This window comes from Eriocheir sinensis, chromosome 59, assembly GCF_024679095.1.
Source record: "Eriocheir sinensis breed Jianghai 21 chromosome 59, ASM2467909v1, whole genome shotgun sequence".
In the NCBI taxonomy this organism is placed as follows: domain Eukaryota; kingdom Metazoa; phylum Arthropoda; class Malacostraca; order Decapoda; family Varunidae; genus Eriocheir; species Eriocheir sinensis.
The window spans coordinates 382,501-405,626 of record NC_066567.1 but is presented as its reverse complement, the minus strand read 5'-3'; the positions used below and the strand labels follow the sequence as shown (position 1 = coordinate 405,626).

General features: G+C 44.5%; 1 protein-coding gene across 1 annotated transcript; it reads right to left on the bottom strand.

Annotated features, from left to right (window-relative positions):
- Positions 1-38: 38 nt before the first annotated feature.
- Positions 39-18,047, bottom strand: LOC126985178 (glutamic acid-rich protein-like). The gene is made up of 12 exons (XM_050839732.1): positions 17,988-18,047; positions 16,636-17,040; positions 15,088-16,083; positions 13,971-15,024; positions 10,693-10,736; positions 10,277-10,406; positions 9,924-10,129; positions 8,749-8,928; positions 7,823-7,855; positions 5,174-5,368; positions 3,918-3,953; positions 39-3,164 (listed from the first exon to the last, which is right to left on the bottom strand). Exons 1-12 carry the CDS (start codon positions 18,045-18,047, stop codon positions 3,096-3,098), a joined length of 3,408 nt encoding a protein of 1,135 aa, XP_050695689.1. The 3' UTR covers positions 39-3,095.
- Between the last annotated feature and the right edge of the window lie 5,079 nt (positions 18,048-23,126).

The window sequence follows — 23,126 nt, the reverse complement described above, 5'->3', positions numbered from 1 at the left end:
CATTATTAATATCATTTATCTTGAATGAAACGCTTGGGTATTTTGTGCTTTTTTATTGCATTTCTTGGTAATGACACTGAATACTTAGAAATTAGAATGCAAAACACAGCAATTTGAGGCATTATAACTAACCTCGTTTGGGGGCACAGAGTTGTTAGTCGCCGGATTGCCTTGGCTCGGCAGGGCGGCAAGACTCAAGCTTTCCCTAATCACAAACTGTGGAACACCGCCACCTCTGTGTCTCCATTCCTCACACACACACACACACACACACACAAACACACACACACACACACACATGCACACACACACACACACACATGCACATGCACACACCAACTGAAATAGCATGTGCCAAAATTATACTACACAAATTTAAAGAACTACCGTATATAATTTGACAAGATATGAAACATTATGAATTCAACTAAATCCAATAATGATACAGCTAGTTAAGAACACACACACACACACACACACACACACACACACACACACACACACACACGCACATGAGAGAGAGAGAGAGAGAGAGAGAGAGAGAGAGAGAGAGAGAGAGAGGATTTGACGTTAGGCAGACAATATTACAGAAAACAATAATTAGAATTTCGTAATATATCACATTTTACGACCCTCTCACATAAAAAAAATTCATGGCAGCATATCACATCTCATGAAATATTACTTATATCATCCATTTATAAACCATTGACCATAGAATATTATCAGTTCACTCTAGTATTAATATCTATAGACCCATATCTCGGGAAGGGGAGTTGAGGGTCTTGGTACATAGAACAGCTTAAAGAACTCCATTTTAAACCAGCCAGACCTCTCTCCCCTTACTACAAGCCACAAGAACCTGATCCTGGCTCTCTCCCCTTACTACAAGCTACAAGAACATGATCCTGATGTTAAAAGTTTGGGTGGTGCTCCATAGAAAAGAAGACAGAGGAAGTTGTGTGTGTGTGTGTGTGTGTGTGTGTGTGTGTGTGTGTGTGTGTGTGTGTGTGTGTGTGTGATTCTGTCATGCAGGAAATTTGCTTAGGGATGGAGACACAGAATTTTATGCAGTAGGAATGAAGCAAAATATAACACACACACACACACGCACACACACACGCACACACACACTCACACTCACACTCACACACATAACCCTCATTTTCTAGGGATTTTATTTAACTACATCTCACACACACACACACACACACACAGACACACTCACACTCACACTCACACACATAACCCTCATTTTCTAGGGATTTTATTTAACTACATCTCACACACACACACACACACACACACACACACACACACACACACACACACACACAGACACACTCACAAATAGCCGCAGTTATAGTCAAGCGAATAGTACGGCCACAGCTCTAACTGGCCCTATAGCTTCTCAAAATCATATCGGATAGAACTTCATGCGTAGTTAAAAGTCGCTTCCTATAACCCCAAGAGCCTGCAGTAATAAGAGAGGTGACAGTGGCGGCAGTTACAGCGCGATCATAACTGCGGTTGAAGTATGAATGTTAAGGGCGTCAAAGCCGAAAGTTACGTTAGGCTCGGTCTATGGCTATACAAATCTGTCTGTCGCTCTGGAGGTTCTGCTGTTGACAAGCCAAAGCTGTTCCTGGTTATTATTATTATTATTATTATTATTATTATTATTATTATTATTATTATTATTATTATTATTATTATTATTATTTTTGGCTAGCATTTCTCACTCATGTTGTGTTCCTTACTGGCTCATCAATTTCCATCTCGACTTCTGTATATACTCTTGTAAAAGGTGATTTTTTTTAGGATTTCATAACAGCCAAGTTGAATTAGGGGTTCATTTTGGCATGGATACTGCTTTTCCTACTACATACTACTATACTACTACTACTACTACTACTACTACTATTTTTCTTCCTCAATTGACCCTATCACAGTCCTGAGTAGGGTGGCTTTTACACAAGAATGTACGGTTGTGATTTGTATAACATCCTGAATCATACATTGTGAATTCATGCCTCTATTGTTGTGAACTCCATGCCAGACCTCTCTCCTCTTACTACAAGCCACAAGACCATGATCCTGGCTCTCTCCCCTTACTACAGGCCACAAGACTCTGATGCAATGGGAAGAAACACTAATACACAGAATGTCGTCTTTCGGAAACACTTCGAGTCACCCAGCTTGGCCATATCAACAGGCAGAACTTACTTTATGCCATATTAAATCCCAGATAACATGCATATAAATTACATACAGATTTCTAATGAATTACAAACTGTACTCAAATTGTATACCATAGACTTCTTGAGTAGTGAGAAGCTGTGTTCCTTCCTTGAGCCTAGTACAACCATCCATACAAGTATATTATCACATTTTGTTTATCTCTGTAAGTTATATAATCGTAATCATCAGCCAATACTAATCAACTGTACAGCAAAGGCCTTTCCCAACATACTCCACCTCCTCTGATGCTGGTATTTGTTAATTCCCTCTTCTCCCTCCCTCCCTCCCTCCCTCCTTCCTTTCTTCCTTCATGTCTGCTCAGGTAATGGTTCTAATTTCATCTCTACCTGGTGTGCTTCTTATTTCAAGGCTCTCCATCTCTCTGCCTGTAAGCCGTTGTTAGTTCTACCTTGTCCATCCTAGTATAAGTATATTCCTTGTTCATCCTGTGACTGAAGCCTCTATATAGGTAGTACTCAATTCTATGATGAGTGAGTGTGTGTCTGTACAGTGCAGCTTTGGCGACCCAACAAGCTCTTCTTTTCCATGATAAACTTTAATAAATGAAAGATGAACAGGATAAAGTTAATACATGAGTCTATAGTACAGTGCAAGTTTGGCTTATCTATGGACCCAGGGTACCCGACAAGCCCGGTTATATGCTCCTTAAGGGGTGGCTTTTTCCATGCTTAGTTCTGTGGCATAAAAATGGCAGAACCTCCATTGGTCTGTATACAGTTTTGGCTTATCTACCGCCAGTGGCACATCTATTTTCTACTCCTCCGTTCTTCTCTTCATCAGTTTGGCAGATTCTTTGTTACCATTTCCTTCCGCTGGTCAAAGTTATCGGCTGCTCAGTGTGCCCCAGGGGTCGGTCCTCTGCTGGAGCCGGAAGCTGCAATGCCCTGCTCGATGCTCCCATCCTGAAAGGCGGAAATAATAATCAGCATAACAATAGTGGTTGCCTAGAGGGAGTGTGGACAACTGGTGACCCTTCCCTTTTATAGGACTGAGGAATATATGATAAAGGTTGCTATGAGGGATGCTTCTTTAGGTTATCTATCTAACTAAGCACAGTAAAGGATGATAAACTTGACAGAAAGATAATAGCATGTGTCTACCCTATGTCACTGTCTCTGGGTATGTTTCTTAACCCCTTGACTGCAGATTTCCTACAAGCAGACCTCACCAAGCTGCAGGAATGGATAAAAAAGTGGCTGCTACAATTCAATGAAGAAAAATGTAAAGTCCTGCAGCTTGGGAGGGGATATCCAGCATACCAATACCACATGGGAAACACTCCACTATCCACTACAGAGGCAGAGAAAGACCTGGGAGTGTATGTTACCAGGCTACCAGTGAAGGGATATCCAGCACACCAATACCACATGGGAAACACTCCACTATCCACCACAGAGGCAGAGAAAGACCTGGGAGTGTACTGTGTTACCAGGCTACCAGTGAAGGCCATATCCATGCCAGTCACAGCGGACGGGTTAACAAGGCAATGTCTACGCTGTCTCAATCTCAGGGGTATGCTTCTTAAGCTTATCACCATACCCAAGTACCCAGCAAGCACAGAAAGGAGAGATGCACTAGACAGCGAGGTGGTAGGAAGCCGAGAGCGGGCGGGCAGGTTTGGCGAGTGAGTGCGTGACTTTCCGTCGAGCTTTTACCTGTGTGGCCGGGGAGGTCAGGGCTGGACTGGGGCTCTGGAAGGAAGGAGAAGCATTAGTACAGGTTATACCACCTCTGATCCTAAGCCAGGCATCCATTTATTGTCTCTAGTGAGGGAAGGAGTACTTGAAGATTAGGGACTTAGCTAATATCAATGCTGCCATACTTATACTATTAATATTATGAAAGTTTCCCCTCTAACATGTATTCTCTGGTGTGAGGGAAGGAGTGGCCTTAAAGATTAGGGACTTGGCTAATATCAACGCTGCCATACATATACTATTGATATTATGAAAGTTTCCCCTCTAACATGTATTCTCTGGTGTTAGGGAAGGAGGACCCAAAACAGGGACTTAGCTAATACTGATATCCATACTGTGTTTACTAACGGCATTGTAAACTATGTGAGAAAGTCTAGGTGAAGATTCTTGCAGGAAATTAAGTATAGGACATAATGACAAGCCTGTGTATTACTCCCTCTATTACTAATGCCATTGTGAACTGTTTATCAAGAGTGTAAACACAGATCTTAAACAGTTTCCGTAGCACCAAAAAGTAAGGGAGTTTTTAGCTGATCATTAAACTCCTTCCTCTCTGTTCTGTATCTTGCCAAGCCTAACATGAGCTTCAGAAACTTGTCCCTCTTAAAAATATAGCTAACCGCCAATACACAAGAGGTCACGGCCACCCTAGAGGAGGCTTTGTAGTGCTGACTTGCCTGATGGGCGAGCCTCCCATAACCCATTTAGCCAGTGGGTACCTCTTTGGCCGACTGGTAAAGGAGTGTTGCCTGGATTAATATTTCGTGTGTTTCGTTACACACAGTAGTCGTGTGAGAGCATAGAAAAGAGAAAATCCTTACATTTCACTGGTGGCAAGGCGGTGGCATCCTCTCCTGTGGTTCTGTTGTGTCACCCCGAGAGGGTAACAGGTAGAGTGATGGCCCATGCTCTCCGAAGTCCATAGAAAATGGGAACTCAACACACAGAAATTAATCTAAATGGGAATGGGGAGCCGTGTAGTGCTGACTTGCCTGATGGGCAAGCCTCCCATAACCCACTTAGCCAGGGGGGCACCTCTTTGGCCGACTGGTAAAGGAGTGGCTCTCCTGTTACGCTGGTCGCGGGTTCGATCCCCGGCGCCGGCAAAGCCTTCCCTTGTCTGGATTAATTTCTCGTGTGTTTCGTTACGCAGAGGTCGTGTTGGAGTATAGAAAAGAGCAAAATCCCGGCATTTCAGCTTAACCCTTCCTTACCTGTGTGCGCGAGAGGTTGGCCTCGGATGAAGCCTTACTAGTTGGAGTTTGACACGGCGAACCTTGCACCTGTTTCAAGTAGTCCTTGTCGTCAAATATTTTTTTATCCCCTCCACCTGCCTTGTGCTGGACGTTGTTTAGTGAACCAACCTTGCTGGCGGCCTTCTCCTTGAAATCCAGCTTCTTGTTCTCAATCTGGAAGGCAAAAAGATATTGGGTTAGGTTAAGTTGTTGGGTTAAGCTGGTATGCCTAGGAGGGGGTTAGGGAGAGAGAGAGAGAGGGGGAGGGAGAGGAAGAGAGAAAGGGAGGGACAGGAAGGGAAACAGACGGATGGTGAGGCAAACAGATAGACAGACAGACAGGCAGGGAGAGAGAGAGAGGGGGGGAGAGAGAAAGGGAGGGACAGGGAGGGAAACAGACTGATGGTGAGGCAAACAGATAGACAGACAGACAGACAGACAGGCAGGGAGAGAGAGAAAGGGAGGGACAGGGAGGGAAACAGACTGATGGTGAGGCAAACAGACAGACAGACAGACAGGCAGGGAGAGAGAGAGAGAGGGGGAGAGAGAAAGGGAGGGACAGGGAGAGAGAAAGGGAAGGACAGGAAGGGAAACAGACGGATGGTGAGGCAAACAGATAGACAGACAGACAGACAGACAGACAGACAGACAGACAGGCAGGGAGAGAGAGAGAGGGGGGAGAGAAAGGGAGAGACAGGGAGGGAAACAGACTGATGGTGAGGCAAACAGACAGATAGACAGACAGACAGACAGGCAGGGAGAGAGAGAGAGGGGGGGAGAGAGAAAGGGAGGGACAGGGAGGGAAACAGACTGATGGTGAGGCAAACAGACAGATAGACAGACAGACAGACAGGCAGGGAGAGAGAGAGAGAGGGGGAGAGAGAAAGGGAGGGAGAGGGAGAGAGAAAGGGAAGGACAGGGAGAGAAACAGACAGATAGACAGACAGACAGACAGGCAGAGAGAGAGAGAGCAAGAAGGAGAAAACATGCATACAGATGGAGAGAAGGAAATAGACAAACAGAGAGAGAGAGAGAGAGAGAGAGAGAGAGAGAGAGTGAGAGAGTGACAGACAACCAGTGCCTACAATACTGTGAGCTGGCAACCACTTTTGCAATACCCAGATTCAACATTAACATAAAGTCCCTCATTCTAGGAACCTTACACTAATAACAATAATAATAATAATAATAAAGATAATGATAACAATAATCTGGGCATTACATACACTACCCTTGCCTGTGAGAGCTTGTCATTTATACAGCGAGTGAGTGTGGGGTGAGGGGGTGAATGCACGGACACACACACACACGCACACACACACACATCGACCTGTGGCCTGTCTGTTGTGGCACCCCAGACAGTCTGTGAAAGCAATGCAGGTAATTTTGCTCTGGTGGGAGACTCTGTGTGTCCTTATTCTTAAACGTATCAGGCTTCCATGGCGACTGTTCCCTGAGGCCGCTGAGAAGGTTGACCGGGTTTTCATGGGTGGTTTTTTCCGTTCATAGACAGGACATTTAAAACTTTCTCTCTAGGATTTTAAAACAGTCCATGAAAAGCCCAGCAACTCTCTTTCTCTCTCTCTCTCTCTCTCTCTCTCTCTCTCTCTGCAAGTATTCCCTGAGGCCGCTGAGAAGTTTAACCGGGTTTTCATGGTTGGTTTTTCCAGTTCAAGGTGGTAAAACTCTCACTAGGGTCACAAAACAGTCCTTGAAAAGCCCGGCAATCTCTACACTCTCTCCCATTACGACTATTTCCCAAGGCCACACACAGGGAAGATTAACCAGGTTTTCATGGGCGATTTTTTCCATTCAAGGCGGGGAAGTTGTGTAAAACTCTCACTAGGGTCACAAAACAGCCCATGAAAATCCCAGCAACTTCTCCAAGAGGCTTTTCAAACAGACTCTCCCATTACGACTATTTCCCAAGGCCACAGGGAAGGTTAACCAGGTTTTCATGGGCATTTTTTCTTTTCAAGGCGGGGAAGTCGTGTATAACTCTCACTAGGGTCACAAAACAGCCCATGAAAAATCCCAGCGACTTCTCCGAGAGGCTTTTCAAACAGACTCTCCCATTACGACTATTTCCCAGGGCCACAGGAAAGGTTAACCTGGTTTTCATGGGCGATTTTTTCCATTCAAGGCGGGGAAGTTGTGTAAGACTCTCACTAGGGTCACAAAACAGTCCATGAAAATCCCAGCAACTTCTCCAAGAGGCTTTTCAAACAGACTCTCCCATTATGACTATTTCCCAGGGCCACACACAGGGAAGGTTAACCAGGTTTTCATGGGCATTTTTTCTTTTCAAGGTGGAGAGGTCATGTAAAACTCTCACTAGGGTCACAAAACAGCCCATGAAAATCCCAGCAACTTCTCCAAGAGGCTTTCCAAATAGACTCTCTCCCATTACCAATATATCCCAAAGCCACTGAGAAGATTAACCAGGTTTTCATGGGTGTTTTTTTTTCCCCTTCAGTGTGTAAATCTCTCACTAGGGTCGCCAAACAGCCCATGAAAACCCCGGCAACTTCCACGAGAGGCTTTTCAAACAGACAAACTGGGGAGCTGAGACGTTTTAAAATAGGGTGTTTGTTCCGTGTGTTGCAAAGTGTTCTTCCGTCAACTTACTTTGCCCTCAGATCTTGCCGATGAATTCTTCCTCTGTCAAGCGTAAGGAGGAGGAAGAAATGGAGGGCTTATAATAGGGTATAGTGTGTGTGTGTGTGTGTGTGTGTGTATGTGTGTGTGTGTGTGTGTGTGTATTTACCTAGTTGTAGTTTTACAGTGTTTTACAGTTTTACAGTGTGTGTGTGTGTGTGTGTGTGTTTACTAGTTGTTGTGGTACACAGGAGTGTGTATGTATGTTTGTGTGTGTGTGTGTGTGTGTGTGTGTGTGTGTGTGTGTGTGTGTGTGTGTATTTACCTAGTTGTAGTTTTACAGTGTTTTACAGTTTCACAGTGTGTGTGTGTGTGTGTGTGTGTGTTTACTAGTTGTTGTGGTATACAGGAGTGTGTATATATGTATGTTTGTGTGTGTGTGTGTGTGTGTGTATTTACTAGTTGTTGTGGTATACAGGAGTGTGTATGTATGTTTGTGTGTGTGTGTGTGTGTGTGTGTGTGTGTGTGTGTGTGTGTGTGTGTGTGTGTGTGTGTTTTCACTTGTAGGTATAGCTTGCACAATCCCCTTCACAAAAGACAACATCCATGATTAATAATAATAATAAAAAATAATAATAATAATAATAATAATAATAATGATAATGATAATAATAATAATAATAATAATAATAATAATAATAATAATAGTAATACCTAATTATAATAATAATAATAATAAAATAAAATACCGATATAACAATGACAACAATAATAGCCCCATCATTAACAATAGCAACAACAACATCTAATTATTTCTTCATCCCTCAAAAAACAATTAAAACAGAACCTCAGCGAAACAAACGATGCTTAACGAACTTTCATTTACCCTTTTCCTCCCCTTGAGTCGCGTCGTTAACCATAAAACAACCCAAAAAGCGCAAGAAAAACAACCCACCTTGATCTCGCCACCGCCAGGCTTATGTTTGATGTTCTCCTTGGAGCCGATCTTAGACTGTGCCGAGATCTTCAGTTTTTGGCTCTCGATCTTCTTGTCCCCACCGCCTGGCTTGTGGTCCTTGTTGTCCAGCGACCCGATCTTGCTCTGGACATTCCACTTCAGCTTCTGGGACTCAATCTGTCAGCGTGGGATGAGGTGTTATAGATTGTCTCATATTATTGATTCCCTTGATGTATTCTGTCCCTATGCTCATGCTAACTTCTCCTCTGAACTTGCTAACTGCCTGGCTTCACCCTCTTACAGCCTGTCAGTGTTGCCTTCCTTGTAATTCCCCTCATATATTCTGTCATATATTCATCGCCCAAGAACATGTATTATAGATTGTTTCATAGGAGTTATTGATTCCCTTGATGTATTATGACCCTATGGTCATGCTGACTTCTCCTCTGAACTTGAACTGCCAAGCTTCACCTCTTACAGCCTGTCAGTGTTGTGGCACTTCCAGGGGTAGTTTTATGACCCTGGTGGTATTCTGACCTCCTATGCACCATGAACCCAAGAACATGTATTTGACAAGGCTTTCGTAGGAGTTATGAGCATTTCCAGTGGTAGTTTTATGACCCTTCCTTTGCACCATGAACCCAAGAACACATATTTGACAAGGCTTTCGTAGGAGTTTTGGGCATTTCCAGGGGTAGTTTTATGACCCTGGTGGTAGTTTGACCCTTCCTTTGCACCATGAACCCAAGAACACATATTTGACAAGGCTTTCGTAGGAGTTGTGGGCATTTCCAGTGGTAGTTTTATGACCCTTGTGGTAGTTTGACCCTTCCTTTGCACCATGAACCCAAGAACACATATTTGACAAGGCTTTCGTAGGAGTTGTGGGCATTTCCACGGGTATTTTTATGACCCTTGTGGTAGTTTGACCCTTCCTCCGCACCATGAACCCAAGAACACATATTTGACAAGGCTTTCTTAGGAGTTGTGGGCATTTCCAGTGGTAGTTTTATGACCCTTGTGGTAGTTTGACCCTTCCTATGTACCATGAACCTAAAGAAACACTCATTAGAACCCAATTCCCCCCATCTTTGACCCTTTAGAAATAGATGATGATAGAAGCGGAAGGGTCTTATAATACCAACCCTTGTAAATAGAGAAGCTTCCCCTACCTTCTTGTCCCCTCCGCCGGGAGCATAAGCGTCGTTCTTCGCTGTGATTCGGCTGGATGCCTTGGAGTAGTCAAGCTTCTTGGATTCGATCTTGACCTTCCCTCCGCCAGGCTTGTAGGTGGCGTTGTCCATGCTGCCGATCTTGGACTTGACGGCCTTCAGGTTCGGCGAGGCGCTCTTCCCCACCTCGATCTTGTTCATGGGCACTGGGTGGGGAGGGGAGACAGTGAGGGAGGGAGGAGGAGGGCTATATTACTACTAGTACTACTACTATTTGCGTTATTTAATTATTTTTGTTACTGTTTTTATTATTATCTATTATGTATCTTTCATCTATTGTTATTCTACCGCACCTTTCCGTTCTACCGAGGCGGATGACTGGGGCGTGTGGGTCTTCATGGGGGACGGGTCGGATGATCGGGGCATCCGCTTCTTGGGTGAGCTGCGGGAACTCTTTGAGGGTGACCGGCTGCCACCATTCTCCTGTGGTGGATGAGTCTGTTACCCACCTCTCTCTCTCTCTCTCTCTCTCTCTCTCTCTCTCTCTCTCTCTCTCTCACTCACTCTCTCTCACTCACTCACTCATTCACTCACTCACTCACTCATTCACCCACTCACTCACTCACTCACTCACTCACTCACTCACTGTCACTCACTCACTCACTCACTCCTTCACTCACTCACACACTCATTCACTCACTCACACACTCACTCACTCACTCACTCACTCACTCACTCTCTCTACTCACTCACTCACTCACTCACTCACCTTAGCCTGGGTGGACTCGTCAACCCCACTGTCATGGCCTTCTTCTGAAAGACAACACGGAAAGAGTGGATTACAACCTGGCCGGAGTCTCGGTCTTGTAGAATATTGCTTCAAACACTTAACCCCTACACTAAAAGCCTCTCGTTAAACTATACTCTTATACTGCTGGAAGCTTTCTGTCGACACCACTGGCTAAGGTTAATCCCTTGACTGCGAGTTTCCTACAAGAAGACCTCACCAAGCTGCAGGAATGGAGCAAAAAGTGGCTGCTACAATTCAGTGAGGAAAAATGTAAAGTCCTGCACCTTGGGAGGGGATATCCAGCATACCAGTACCACATGGGAAACACTCCACTATCCACCATAGAGGCAGAGAAAGACCTGGGACTATATGTTACCAGGCTACCAGTGGAGGACAGATCCGTGCCAATCGCAGTGGACGGGTTAAACTTAGGTCAGTCTTCTTAGGTGCTTATTATATATATAGATGAAGTTCTGCTAAGTACCCATATATATAGACTGGCTAGAAGAATACCTTGGCGTTCACTAATACTGGCACTACAAAAGGAGGCACTGGGCCGGTGTGTCAAAACAGTGCCGCCGCTCACACAGAGAAAAATAAACATTGCAAAAATAGGAGCAGACAGGAAGCGGAAAATTGATAGTAGATACGTTACCTGATTGATGGCGGTAGACTGACACACACACACGCGCACACACACACACACACACACACACACACCAAAAATCATGTGTATCTAATCTAAACAAAATTTTTAGGCATAATAAGAAAAAAAATTACAAACACACACACACACACACACACACACACACGGCTGGCTTTTCTAACACCATGCTTGCGGGCGACCTATAGTGTAGTTAGCTTAGGCCAATCCAGTGTGCAAGCATAGGCCAGACGAACATCTAGCTGGCAGCATAGGAGGCATGGAGGTCAGGTCAGCTGGTGTACTGGAGGTCAGGTCAAAGTTGACACTCTGGGCACATGATTGGGTGTGTGTTTGTGCCACTGGCTTATAAAACGACACATAGGTTAGTGGTTGACTTGGCAACAGTGATTACAAGCAACAGAGAGAGAGAGAGAGAGAGAGAGAGAGAGAGAGAGAGAGAGAGAGAGAGAGAGAGAGAGAGAGAGAGAGAGAGAGAGAGAGAGAGAGAGAGAGAGAAAAGCAGGTAATTCAATCTGTGTTATCTGATCTTAAAAATAACCGTATCATTTTTATATGAGAGAGAGAGAGAGAGAGAGAGAGAGAGAGAGAGAGAGAGAGAGAGAGAGAGAGAGAGAGAGAGAGAGAGAGAGAGAGAGAGAGAGAGAGAGAGAGAGAGAGAGAGAGAGAGAGAGAGAGAGAGAGAGAGAGAGAGAGAGAGAGAGAGAGAGAGAGAGAGAGAGAGAGAGAGAGAGTAATTTATCAGCCAAGTCTTTCAACCGAGGAATTGAATGCTATTGTATGGGCGCCTGATATGTTAAAATCTGTACATTAATCTTTGCGTGAATTTGTCTTCATTTCGCTGATTTTTGTGGATTTTGGGACAATTTTCATCATGGTTTTTGGTCTCCAGGAGGAATATGCAATGACAGAACAGTTCTTTCAATGTAATTTCCAGTATTTTTTTACCAATATGAGTTTGGGAGCCAGATTTTGAAGTAGTCGCAGTAGTAGTGGTTGTAGTTGTAGTAGTAGTAGTAGTAGTAGTGGTAGTAGTGGTGGAGGTGATGGTGGTGGTGGTGGTGGTGGTGGTATGGATGTCATTTTTGCCATTTTTACGAACCAACTGCAAATTGAGTTTTAGCCAATGTGCAAATTCTTGGCGGTGGTGGTGGTAGTAGCAGTGGTGGTAGTATGGTGGCAGCACTGGTTGTGGTTGTGGTGGTACGGACAAAATTTTGAGGCAGATGAATTTCGGAGTTGGGTTGCAGGCTAAAATTTGGTGGCGTCCTTGTTTGGCTGCCGTTCCGAGCTGTGTTTTGTGGGCCAGGGCAGTTAGGGTGACACTACGTATTCCAATTCAGTAATCTTTGTCATTATTAATCTGCGACAGAGTTAAAATTTTGATACAGGCGAGCTTCAAACTGGATAGCAGAAGAGACATTGCATCCTTAAGATTAGTACTGGTTTGCTATGTGTATATCTGTGTTCTCAGGGCCAGGGAAGCAAGAGTGACAGAAAGTACCTCAGTGATGTGGTCTGTAGTGGCCCTAGGCTGGAGGAAGGCCACGATATTGACGACAGGTGTTTTCTCATAGTGTTCAGCTGTGTTCTTAGGGGCCAGGCAATAGGAAAAACCTCAGTCGTGTAGTTTGTGTGATTGCTAGGCTCTGTAAAGGCCAGAATTTTGATGTTTGGGAATTTCCGGGGCATTTGGCACATTCATTTTTTTTTATTTTTTTTTTTTACTTTTCTCATAGTGTTCAGCTGTGTTTTTAGGGGCCAGGGAACAGGATGAACCTCACTCATGTAGTTTGCATGGTAGCTAGGCTCTGTAAAGGCCAGAATTTTGATGTTTGGCAATTTCCGGGGCATTTGGCAAGTTCCTTTTTGTGTTTTGGCTCTTGGAGTAGCCATGGCGGTTTGGGTCATTGGCCAGGGAGATCTTTAAACATGGGCCTTGTGGTGCAGGAGAGTTTCAGGGAGAGTTGGGGGCAAAGTGTGGCTATCCAAGGGGAGACTTTGGTTCCTTTCTTGATTCATGTCCTGTTGCTAGTGTGTGTTTGCTGTGCTTAGCTTTGTTAGGGGTGTCCGGGGCAGGCAGTGTAGGAAAAGAGGCCTAGAAGCAGCCAGAAGGAGAGAGACGGAAGGGCAGAAAAGCTGATTTGACAACAGAAACCTTTGCCAGATAGAGAAAAATAAGCTTGTGTTGTGTCATGGATCTACACAAGAAATAATATCATGTTCATTTCACTGTTGGTCTGTACAAGAAATGAATGAAATGAGAACTTGCCAGCATGCCATAACAGTTAGTACATGTAAAGTCTGTGGAACATAAGCAGATGATGATACATGAAAATATACATACAGAAAGCAATCAAAAGGTAAATCAGTAAACTTGCATTCACTTATAAAAAAGAAATATATATAGAAGCCATTGGAGGAGATGAAAGACTTAGACATGGAGGGTCAAATAGATACAAATAGATAGACATTGATAGATAGAGATAGATAGATAGAGAGAGAGAGAGAGAGAGAGAGAGAAAAGAAACTGCCCTTTGGAATTTCACTTTTCTCCCTCCCTCTCTCTCTCCTTCTCTCTATCTCTTCCCACCTGTTTGTCTTCTTCTTGTTATCTTTCTTCCTCTTCTCGCTGTCCCTGTCTTCCTCTCCTTCGTCTCTGCTTCCTCCTTCTCTCCCTTCTCCTTCTCTCCCTTGTCTTCTTCAGTGGGTGCTTCCTCTCCTTTGTCTTCCTTTTCTTCTTCCTTTTTTTTCTTCTCCTTGTCTTTGGTTTTGTCTTCCTTCTTTTCTTCCTCCTTGTCTTCTTCCTTCTTGTCTTCCTCTTTCTTCTTGACCTCTTCCTCCTCTGTCTTCTTGTCTTCCTTCACCTCCTCCTTTTTGTCTTCCTTCACTGCTGGTTTGTCTTCCTTCACTTCTTTCTTTTCTTCTGCCTTAATTTCTGTCTTCTTTTCTTCCTTCACTTCAGGCTTTTCCTCCTTTTCCTCCTTGTCTTCCTTCTTTTCCTCCTTCACTTCAGGCTTTTCCTCCTTGTCTTCCTTCTTTTCCTCCTTCACTTCAGGCTTTTCTTCCTTCTTTTCCTCCTTCATTTCAGGCTTTTCTTCCTTCTTTTCCTCCTTGTCTTCCTTCTTTTCCTCCTTCACTTCAGGCTTTTCTTCCTTCTTTTCCTCCTTGTCTTCTTCCTTTTCCTCCTTCACTTCAGGCTTTTCTTCCTTCTTTTCCTCCTTGTCTTCCTTCTTTTCCTCCTTCACTTCAGGCTTTTCCTCCTTGTCTTCCTTCTTTTCCTCCTTCACTTCAGGCTTTTCTTCCTTCACTTCAGACTTTTCTTCCTTCTTTTCCTCCTTGTCTTCCTTCTTTTCCTCCTTCACTTCAGGCTTTTCTTCCTTCACTACAGGCTTTTCTTCCTTCACTTCAGGCTTTTCTTCCTTCTTTTCCTCCTTTTCTTCCTTCTTTTCTTCCTTTACTTCAGGCTTTTCTTTCTTCACTTCAGGCTTTTCTTCCTTCTTTTCCTCCTTTTCTTCCTTCTTTTCTTCCTTTACTTCAGGCTTTTCTTCCTTCACTTCAGGCTTTTCCTCCTCCTTTTCTTCCTTTTTGTCTTCCTTCTTTTCCTCCTTTTCTTCCTTTACTTCGGGCTTTTCTTCCTTCACTTCCTTCTTTTCTTCCTTCACTTCCTTCTTTTCTTCCTTTTCTTCCTTCTTTTCTTCCTTTACTACAGGTTGTTCTTCCTTCACTTCAGGCTTTTCTTCCTTCTTTTCTTCCTTTTCTTCCTTCTTCTCTTCCTTTACTACAGGTTTTTCTTCCTTCACTTCAGGCTTTTCTTCCTTCTTTTCCTCCTTCTCTTCCTTCTTCTCTTCCTTTACTACAGGTTTGTCTTCCTTCACTGCAGGCTTTTCTTCCTTCTTTTCCTCCCTTTTCTCTTCCTTCTCTTTTTCTTCTTTCACTTCAGGCTTTTCTTCCTTCTTTTCCTCCTTTTCTTCCTTCTTCTCTTCCTTCTTTTCTTCCTTCACTACAGGCTTTTCTTCCTTCTTTTCCTCCTTTTCTTCCTTTGCATCAGGCTTGTCTTCCTTCTTTTCCTCTTTCACTTCGGGCTTTTCTTCCTTCTTTTCCTCCTTCTCTTCCTTTTTCTCTTCCTTCTTTTCCTCCTTCACCTCTGCCTTGTCTTCCTTCTTTTCCTCCTTCACTTCAGGTTTTTCTTCCTTCTTTTCTTCTTTCACCTCTGCCTTGTCTTCCTTCTTTTCCTCCTTCACTTCAGGTTTTTCTTCCTTCTTTTCTTCTTTCACCTCTGCCTTGTCTTCCTTCTTTTCCTCCTTCTCTTCCTTCTTTTCCTCCTTCACCTCTGCCTTGTCTTCCTTCTTTTCCTCCTTCACTCCAGGCTTTTCTTCCTTCTTTTCTTCTTTCACCTCTGCCTTGTCTTCCTTCTTTTCCTCCTCTTCCTTTTTCTCTTCCTTCTTTTCTTCCTTCACTTCAGGCTTTTCTTCCTTCTTTTCCTCCTTCACTTCAGGCTTGTCTTCCTTCTTTTCCTCCTTCACTTCAGGCTTGTCTTCCTTCTTTTCTTCCTTCACTTCAGGCTTGTCTTCCTTCTTTTCCTCCTTCACTTCAGGCTTTTCTTCCTTCTTTTCCTCCTTCACTTCAGGCTTGTCTTCCTTCTTTTCTTCCTTCACCTCTGCCTTGCCTTCCTTTTCCTCCTTCACTACAGGCTTGTCTTCCTTTTCTTCCTTCACTTCAGGCTTTTCTTCCTTCACTTCAGGCTTTTCTTCCTTCTTTTCTTCCTTCTTTTCCTCCTTCACCTCTGCCTTGTCTTCCTTTTCCATCCCCTCCTTCATATTTTCCTTCCCAGCCTCTTTGTCTTCCTTCCTTTCCTCCTTCCCATCCACCTTTTCTTCCTTCTTTTCCTCTTCTAATTTTCCTCCACTCACTTTCTCTCCATCTACATCTTTTTCCTCCACTAATTTTCCTCCGTGCTCTTTCTCTCCGTTCCCTTTCTCTGCTTTCTCTCCATTGTCCTCCTTTCCTCCATTTTTCTCTCCGTTTAATTTCTCTTCCTCCTCCATTCCCTTCTCTCCACTCACTTTCCTTTCCTCCACTTTGTCTTTTTTTCCCTCCACTCCGTTCTTCGCTTCCTTTTCCCTCACCTCCTCCTCCTTCTCCTTCTCCTCCTCCACCTCCTTTTCGTCCCTCTCCTTCTCCTCGTACACGCTCTTCTCCTTCTCCTCCGCCTCCTTCCCCTTCTCTCCCTCCTTCACACTCCCTTTACCTGCCACCTGGTCGTTCCCCGAGGTCGTCTTGTCGTCCTTAACATCGAGTTCAAGAGTAGCCTTGGCCTGGGGCGCTGCTTCCTTCCCGACAGCGGCTGGTGGCGGCGGCGACTTCGCGAGATCAGTTTTCACATCTTTCGAGGTCGTTACTGCACTTTCCTCCTTCCCGTCGGGAGGTCGTGGGGTCGTTTTGGCCTCCTCGGTGACCTTGCTGGGGGTCGTCGTGGGTAAGGTCGGCTCCGGTAGTGGCTTGTGGTCGGCGCCTGAAGCCTCCAAGTCGGGGATTCTTGTAGCGACGCCATTCTGCTCGGCCGGCGGCGCCTTCCCGACCGAGGACACTGCCTTGGTCACGTCGGGAGTAGTCGTCGTCGGGCCAGTCGTAGCAGTCGTAGTGGCAGGCGTTTCCACTCCCTGTACACACAAACACACGCACACAAGACGTACACACGAATCAGTTCATGTGTGTGTTGTGTGTATGTGTGTATGTGCGTGCGATTTTATATTATGGCAGATATGAGGCATGTAGGTATGCATTACTAAGGGAAGGGAGGGAAGCGAAGGGAAGGGAAAGGGAAGGGTGGAGAGAAGGGAGAGGAAGCGAAGGGAGGGAAGGGAAGGGAAGGGAAGGAGATCGAATGGAAGGGAACGGAAAGGAAGGCATTGGAAAGGGAAAAGAAAGGGAAGGGAAGGAAATGGAATGGTAGGGAAGGGAAGGGAAGGAAAGGAAGTGGAATGGAAGGTAGGGAAGGAAATGGAAGGGGGAAGGAAAGGGAAGGGAAGGAAAGGAAAGGAAAGGAAAGGGAAGGGAAGGAATGGAAAAGAAAAGAAAGGGAAGGGAAGGAAAGGGAGAAAGGAAAGAAAAGGGAAGGGAAGGGAAGGAAAGGAGAAGAAAGGGAAGGAAAGGGAGAAAGGAAAGGAAAGGAAAGAAAAGGGAAGGGAAGGGAAGGAAAGGGAAGGAAAGGAAAGGAAAGGAAAGGAAAGGAAATGAAAGGAAAGGAAAGGAAAGGAAAGGAAAGGAAAGGAAAGGAAAGGAAAGGAAAGGACAGGGAAGGGAAGGGAAGGGAAGGGAAGGAAGGAAAGGAAAGAGAAGGAAAGGAAAGAAATGGAAAGGAAAGGAAAGGGAAGGGAAGGGAAGGGAAGGGAAGGGAAGGGAAGGGAAAAGGAAAGGAAGGGAAGGGAAGGAAAAGGAAGGGAGGAAACTGGAGAGAGGGAAGGGAAGGGAAGGAAAGGAAAGGAAAGGAAAGGAAAGGAAAGGAAAGGAAAGGAAAGGAGAGGAAAGGAAAGGGAAGGGAAGGGAAAAGGAAGGGAAGGGAGGAAACTGGAGAGAGGAGAGGGAGGGTTAGGAGGAAATTACTCACCTTTGGCGGTAGGCTTGGAGGGGCGTCTGTAGGCCTATGTGAACCGACGGCTGAGTCCATGACGGCTGTGGAGGAGGTGACCTGTAAACACACACACACACGCACGCACACGCACTCTCTCTCTCTCTCTCTCTCTCTCTCTCTCTCTCTCTCTCTCTCTCTCTCTCTCCCCCATACCCCTCCTCTAGTTACTGCTCAAACTGATATTGCCTCCAGCTAATAAGAGAGAGAGAGAGAGAGAGAACAAAATAGGAAAAAAACAGAAATTTTGTGTTACTTTTAAATTCTCTCTCTCTCTCTCTCTCTCTCTCTCTCTCGTATAAGTCTTCCCATAAGCAGGTTAGTCAGTCAGTCAGTCGATTGAGTTTACCAACGAAGGTCAAGTTCCACCCTTCGCCTCCTATACAGTGCTTTCAGAGCCTACCAACATATGTCCAGCATCCTCCTTTTCAAGTTCTACCATACCATTATATTTTAGCTTATATCTTTTAAAGCAAACAAGATATCTAAATTCTGATAGCATACACAAGTAGAACTACCTTTCTCATGTATACACACCAATATACGATAATTTATAATTTATACTCATGGATAATCTCGTTACAGCTAAATATGTGAGGACTTTTTTCCCCTGCCAAAAGATCAGTGATTTCGAATACCAGTTTTCTTTTTAGTCTATATCTTTTAAAGCAAACAAGATATCAAAATTCTGATAATATACACCAATACATCCACCTTTCGCCTGTATACACATCAATATACGATAATTTATACTCATGGATAATCTTATTACAGTTAAATATGTGAGGACTTTTTTCCCCTGCCAAAAGATCAGTGATTTCGAATACCAGTTTTCTTTTTAGTTTATATCTTTTAAAGCAAACAAGATATCAAAATTCTGATAATATACACCAATACAATACACCAATACACAATCGAAATCTTGTTACAGCTAAATATGTAAGGACTTTTTTCCCCTGCCAAAAGATCAGTGATTTCGGATACCAGTTTTCTTTTTAGTTTATATCTTTTAAAGCAAACAAGATATCAAAATTCTGATAATATACACCAATACACAATCGAAATCTTGTTACAGCTAAATATGTAAGGACTTTTTTCCCCTGCCAAAAGATCAGTGATTTCGGATACCAGTTTTCTCTTTAGTTTATATCTTTTAAAGCAAACAAGATATTTAGATTTCGATAACGTACACACGTATAACCACCTTTCCCCTGTAGTCAAACCAATACACGTTAATTTATACCCATGGAAAATCTCACTCCAGTTGAATATATAAGCACTTTTTTTCACCCTGTCAAAAATTCAGTAACTTTGAATGCCAATCACCAGCTGTTAAGTGTATGCATTTTAACCGAGAGAGTCAGTTAACATGCACGCCGCCCATTCTCTAAAGAGGAACTATGCGCTCTTTATCGACGCCTTCATTCCCAACACCTTACTCACCACCATCATCATCACCACCATCATCACCACCACCATCATCACCACCATCATCACCACCACCATCATCACCACCACCATCATCACCACCATCATCACCACCACCATCACCACCACCATCATCACCACCACCATCATCACCACCACTACCACCACATCCATCACCCGTTCTCTCTCCTCCCTCCTCCTCAGAACGTCACTCACCGCCATCTCCACCTGCTCACGTTCATCAACACCACCACCACCACCACCACCACCACCACCTTCTCCACCACCTCTTTCCCTTTAAAACATATACCACTAATCTCTTAATTTATATATCTTGCTCTACTCTCTCTCTCTCTCTCTCTCTCTCTCTCTCTCTCTCTCTCTCTCTCTCTCTCTCTCTCTCTCTCTCTCTCTCTCAGTCTGCCGGTTGGTCTATCTGCCTGTCTGTCTGTCTGTGTCTGTCTGTCTGTCTGTCTGTCTGTCTGCCTCTCTCTCTCTCTCTCTCTCTCTCTCTCTCTCTCTCTCTCTCTCTCTCTCTCTCTCTCTCTCTCTCTCTCTCTCTCTCTCTCTCTCTCCCTACTTAACTCTTATGTAACATCTTCACCGTAACAAAAGAGAAAGAGGAGGAGGAGGAGGAGGAGGAGGAGGAGGAGGAGGAGGAGGAAGAGGAAAAGAAAAAGGAAAAGGAGGCGGTGGAGGAAAAGGAGGAGGAGGAGGAGGAGGAGGAGGAGGAGGAGGAGAGAAAAACCCTAGCAGACAGCCAGCTTGGAGCCACGCCCAAAAATATATATTCGTGTGTGTGTGTGTGTGTGTGTGTGTGTGTGTGTGTGTGTGTGTGTGTGTGTGTGTGTGTGTGTGTTAGAGAGAGAGAGAGAGAGAGAGAGAGAGAGAGAGAGAGAGAGAGAGGTTGTGGTTGTCTGCTATGCCTTCATTCCAAATTATTCTACCACCACCAAACAACCACCACCATTACCACCACAACCACACAGGTATTCCACTTTCAACACCACCACCACCGTCACCAGTCACTACCACTCACCACCAGTCACCACCACCACTGCCTGTCTGCTAAGTAGGTGCTGAGTGGGTGCTGAGTCGGTGTGTGGGTCAGCGCAGCTCTGCACCAGGAATGCGCCACTGCCGCTGATGTCACTACCGCTGCTGTTTCCGCCTCCACCGCCGCAACCGCCGCCGCCGACAGCCCAAAGCAACTGGAAGCCGAACTACCTCTTCTGGACGGCTCTCTCGCTCTCTCCCGCTCTCTCTCTCTCTCTCTCTCTCTCGCTCTTCTCGCCGATTTGATCAATATCCCACTCACCGAGAGGGCTGGGCGTGTGTGTGCGGGCGTGGGCGTGGTGGGTAAGGGCGTGCGAGGTCGTGTGTGGGCGTGTGTGTGTACGTGTGTGTTTCCAAGTGAGAACTGGAAACGTGGGGTGGATGGGTTCAATGTCTAGCGCCACTTCGCCGCTCCACTCCCCTCCACCCCGCTCCACCCACTCCCTTCGCCCCTCCCACTCCAGACGCATCCTTACTCCTCTCTTCCACTCCCTCTCCACTCCATCCATCCTCCTCTTCTCCTTTTTTTTCCTTTCTTTTTTCCTTGCATCTCAAAACGAATTTCCTCTCTCTCTCTCTCTCTCTCTCTCTCTCAAAGCTCTATGGAAAGAAGAGAGAGAGAGAGAGAGAGAGAAAACATTGACCACGGATAATATATGTACAAAAATCTACGGAGAGACCAGTTCACATTTCACTATCTTCCTTATACCGTGACCACCTATCCCTTATGTAATAGCTCTCTCTCTCTCTCTCTCTCTCTCTCTCTCTCTCTCTCTCTCTCTCTCTCTCTCTCTCTCTCTCTCTCTCTCTCTCTCTCTCTCAGCCACGTGGTCAGTCAGTCAGGCAGTTAGGCAGTCAGCTGTGCGTCTGTATCGTGACCCAGAGCTGTCTAACTTAAGTAAAAACAGACGGGCCGTTAACATGAGGCGAGGTAGTGAAGGGAACACGCGAGATGCAAGTTATTAAGCCCCTGGTAACACATCGACTCTTGGGACTGAGTGAAAGAAGGCAGGAAACCACGCGAGATATGAGGCTTTCAGTGTTACGTGACATTGTGGAGGGTTGTGGAAAGGCTGTTAAGAGCGACTCAAGACGAGTTATGGAAATTTAGAGAGAGAGAGAGCGAGAAAACACCCTAGATATGAGGTTTTTGGTCTGATGTGACATTGTGGAGGGTTGTGGAAAGGCTTTTAAGAGCGACTCAAGACTAGTTATGGAAATTTAGAGGAGAGAGAGAGCGAGAAAACACCCTAGATATGAGGTTTTTGGTCTGATGTGACATTGTGGAGGGTTGTGGAAAGGCTTTTAAGAGCGACTCAAGACTAGTTATGGAAATTTAGAGGAGAGAGAGAGAGCAAAAAAACACCCTAGATATGAGGTTTTTGGTCTGATGTGACATTGTGGAGGGTTGTGGAAAGGCTTTTAAGAGCGACTCAAGACTAGTTATGGAAATTTAGAGGAGAGAGAGAGCGAGAAAACACCCTAGATATGAGGTCTTTGGTCTGATGTGACATTGTGAAGGGTTGTTGAAAGGCTGTTAAGAGCGACTCAAGACTAGTTATGGAAATTTAGAGGAGAGAGAGAGAGCAAAAAAACACCCTAGATATGAGGTCTTTGGTCTGATGTGACATTGTGGAGGGTTGTGGAAAGTCTGTAAAGAGCGATTCAAGACTAGTTATGGAAATTTAGAGAGAGAGAGAGAGAGCAAAAAAACACCCTAGATATGAGGTTTTTGGTCTGATGTGACATTGTGGAGGGTTGTGGAAAGGCTTTTAAGAGCGAATCAAGACGAGTTATTAAAATTAAGGAGAGACACAGAGTCCAAAAAACACCCTAGATATGAGGTTTTTGGTCTGATGTGACATTGTGGAGGGTTGTGAAACGTAATGAAGACTAGAGTTATGAGAATTAATGAACGAGTTACTGACCCTACAATATAGTGAAGGATTTGACTGATGACATTGTGAAAAGTCTGTGAAAACGTAATTAAGTCTTAAAGTTATGAGAATTAATGAACGAGTTACTGACCCACAAGTAACATAGTGAAGGATTTGACCGCAGTGAAAAGTCTGTGAAAACGTAATTAAGTCTTAAAGTTATGAGAAGGATTTGACCGCAGTGAAAAGTCTGTGAAAACGTAATTAAGTCTTAAAGTTATGAGAAGGATTTGACCGCAGTGAAAAGTCTGTGAAAACGTAATGAAGACTAGAGTTATGAGAATTAATGAACGAGTTACTGACCCACAAGTAACATAGTGAAGGATTTGACCGCAGTGAAAAGTCTGTGAAAACGTAATTAAGACTTAAAGTTATGAGAATTAATGAACGAGTTACCGTCCCACAAGTAACATAGTGAAGGATTTGACCGCAGTGAAAAGGCTGTGCAAACGTAATGAAGACTATAGTTAGTGGAATTAAAGAAAGACACAAGTTACCGACCCTCCAGTTGCACAGTGAAGGATTTTGCGGAGTGTGAAATGGCTGTGAAAACCGAATTAAGACGAGGGTTATGGAAATTAAAAAAAGTAACGAGTTATTGACCTTAAAATTACATGTCGAAAGTCTAACGGCTGCGAAAAGTCCAAAAGAGCGATCAGTCGGGTTACAGTGAGTGTTTTTTTTAGGTTCATGGTAC

Bases quoted from the DNA above. Each gene is read 5' to 3' on its own strand.
- LOC126985178 (XM_050839732.1), bottom strand. From the start codon at position 18,047: ATGGACTCAGCCGTCGGTTCACATAGGCCTACAGACGCCCCTCCAAGC. The intron at 10,737-13,970 runs GTGGGAAGAGAT...GTTGTCTTTCAG, and splicing joins AACAAGAAGAAGACAAACAG to AAGAAGGCCATGACAGTGGG. The intron at 10,407-10,692 runs GTGAGTGAGTGA...CATCCACCACAG, and splicing joins ACGAGTCCACCCAGGCTAAG to GAGAATGGTGGCAGCCGGTC.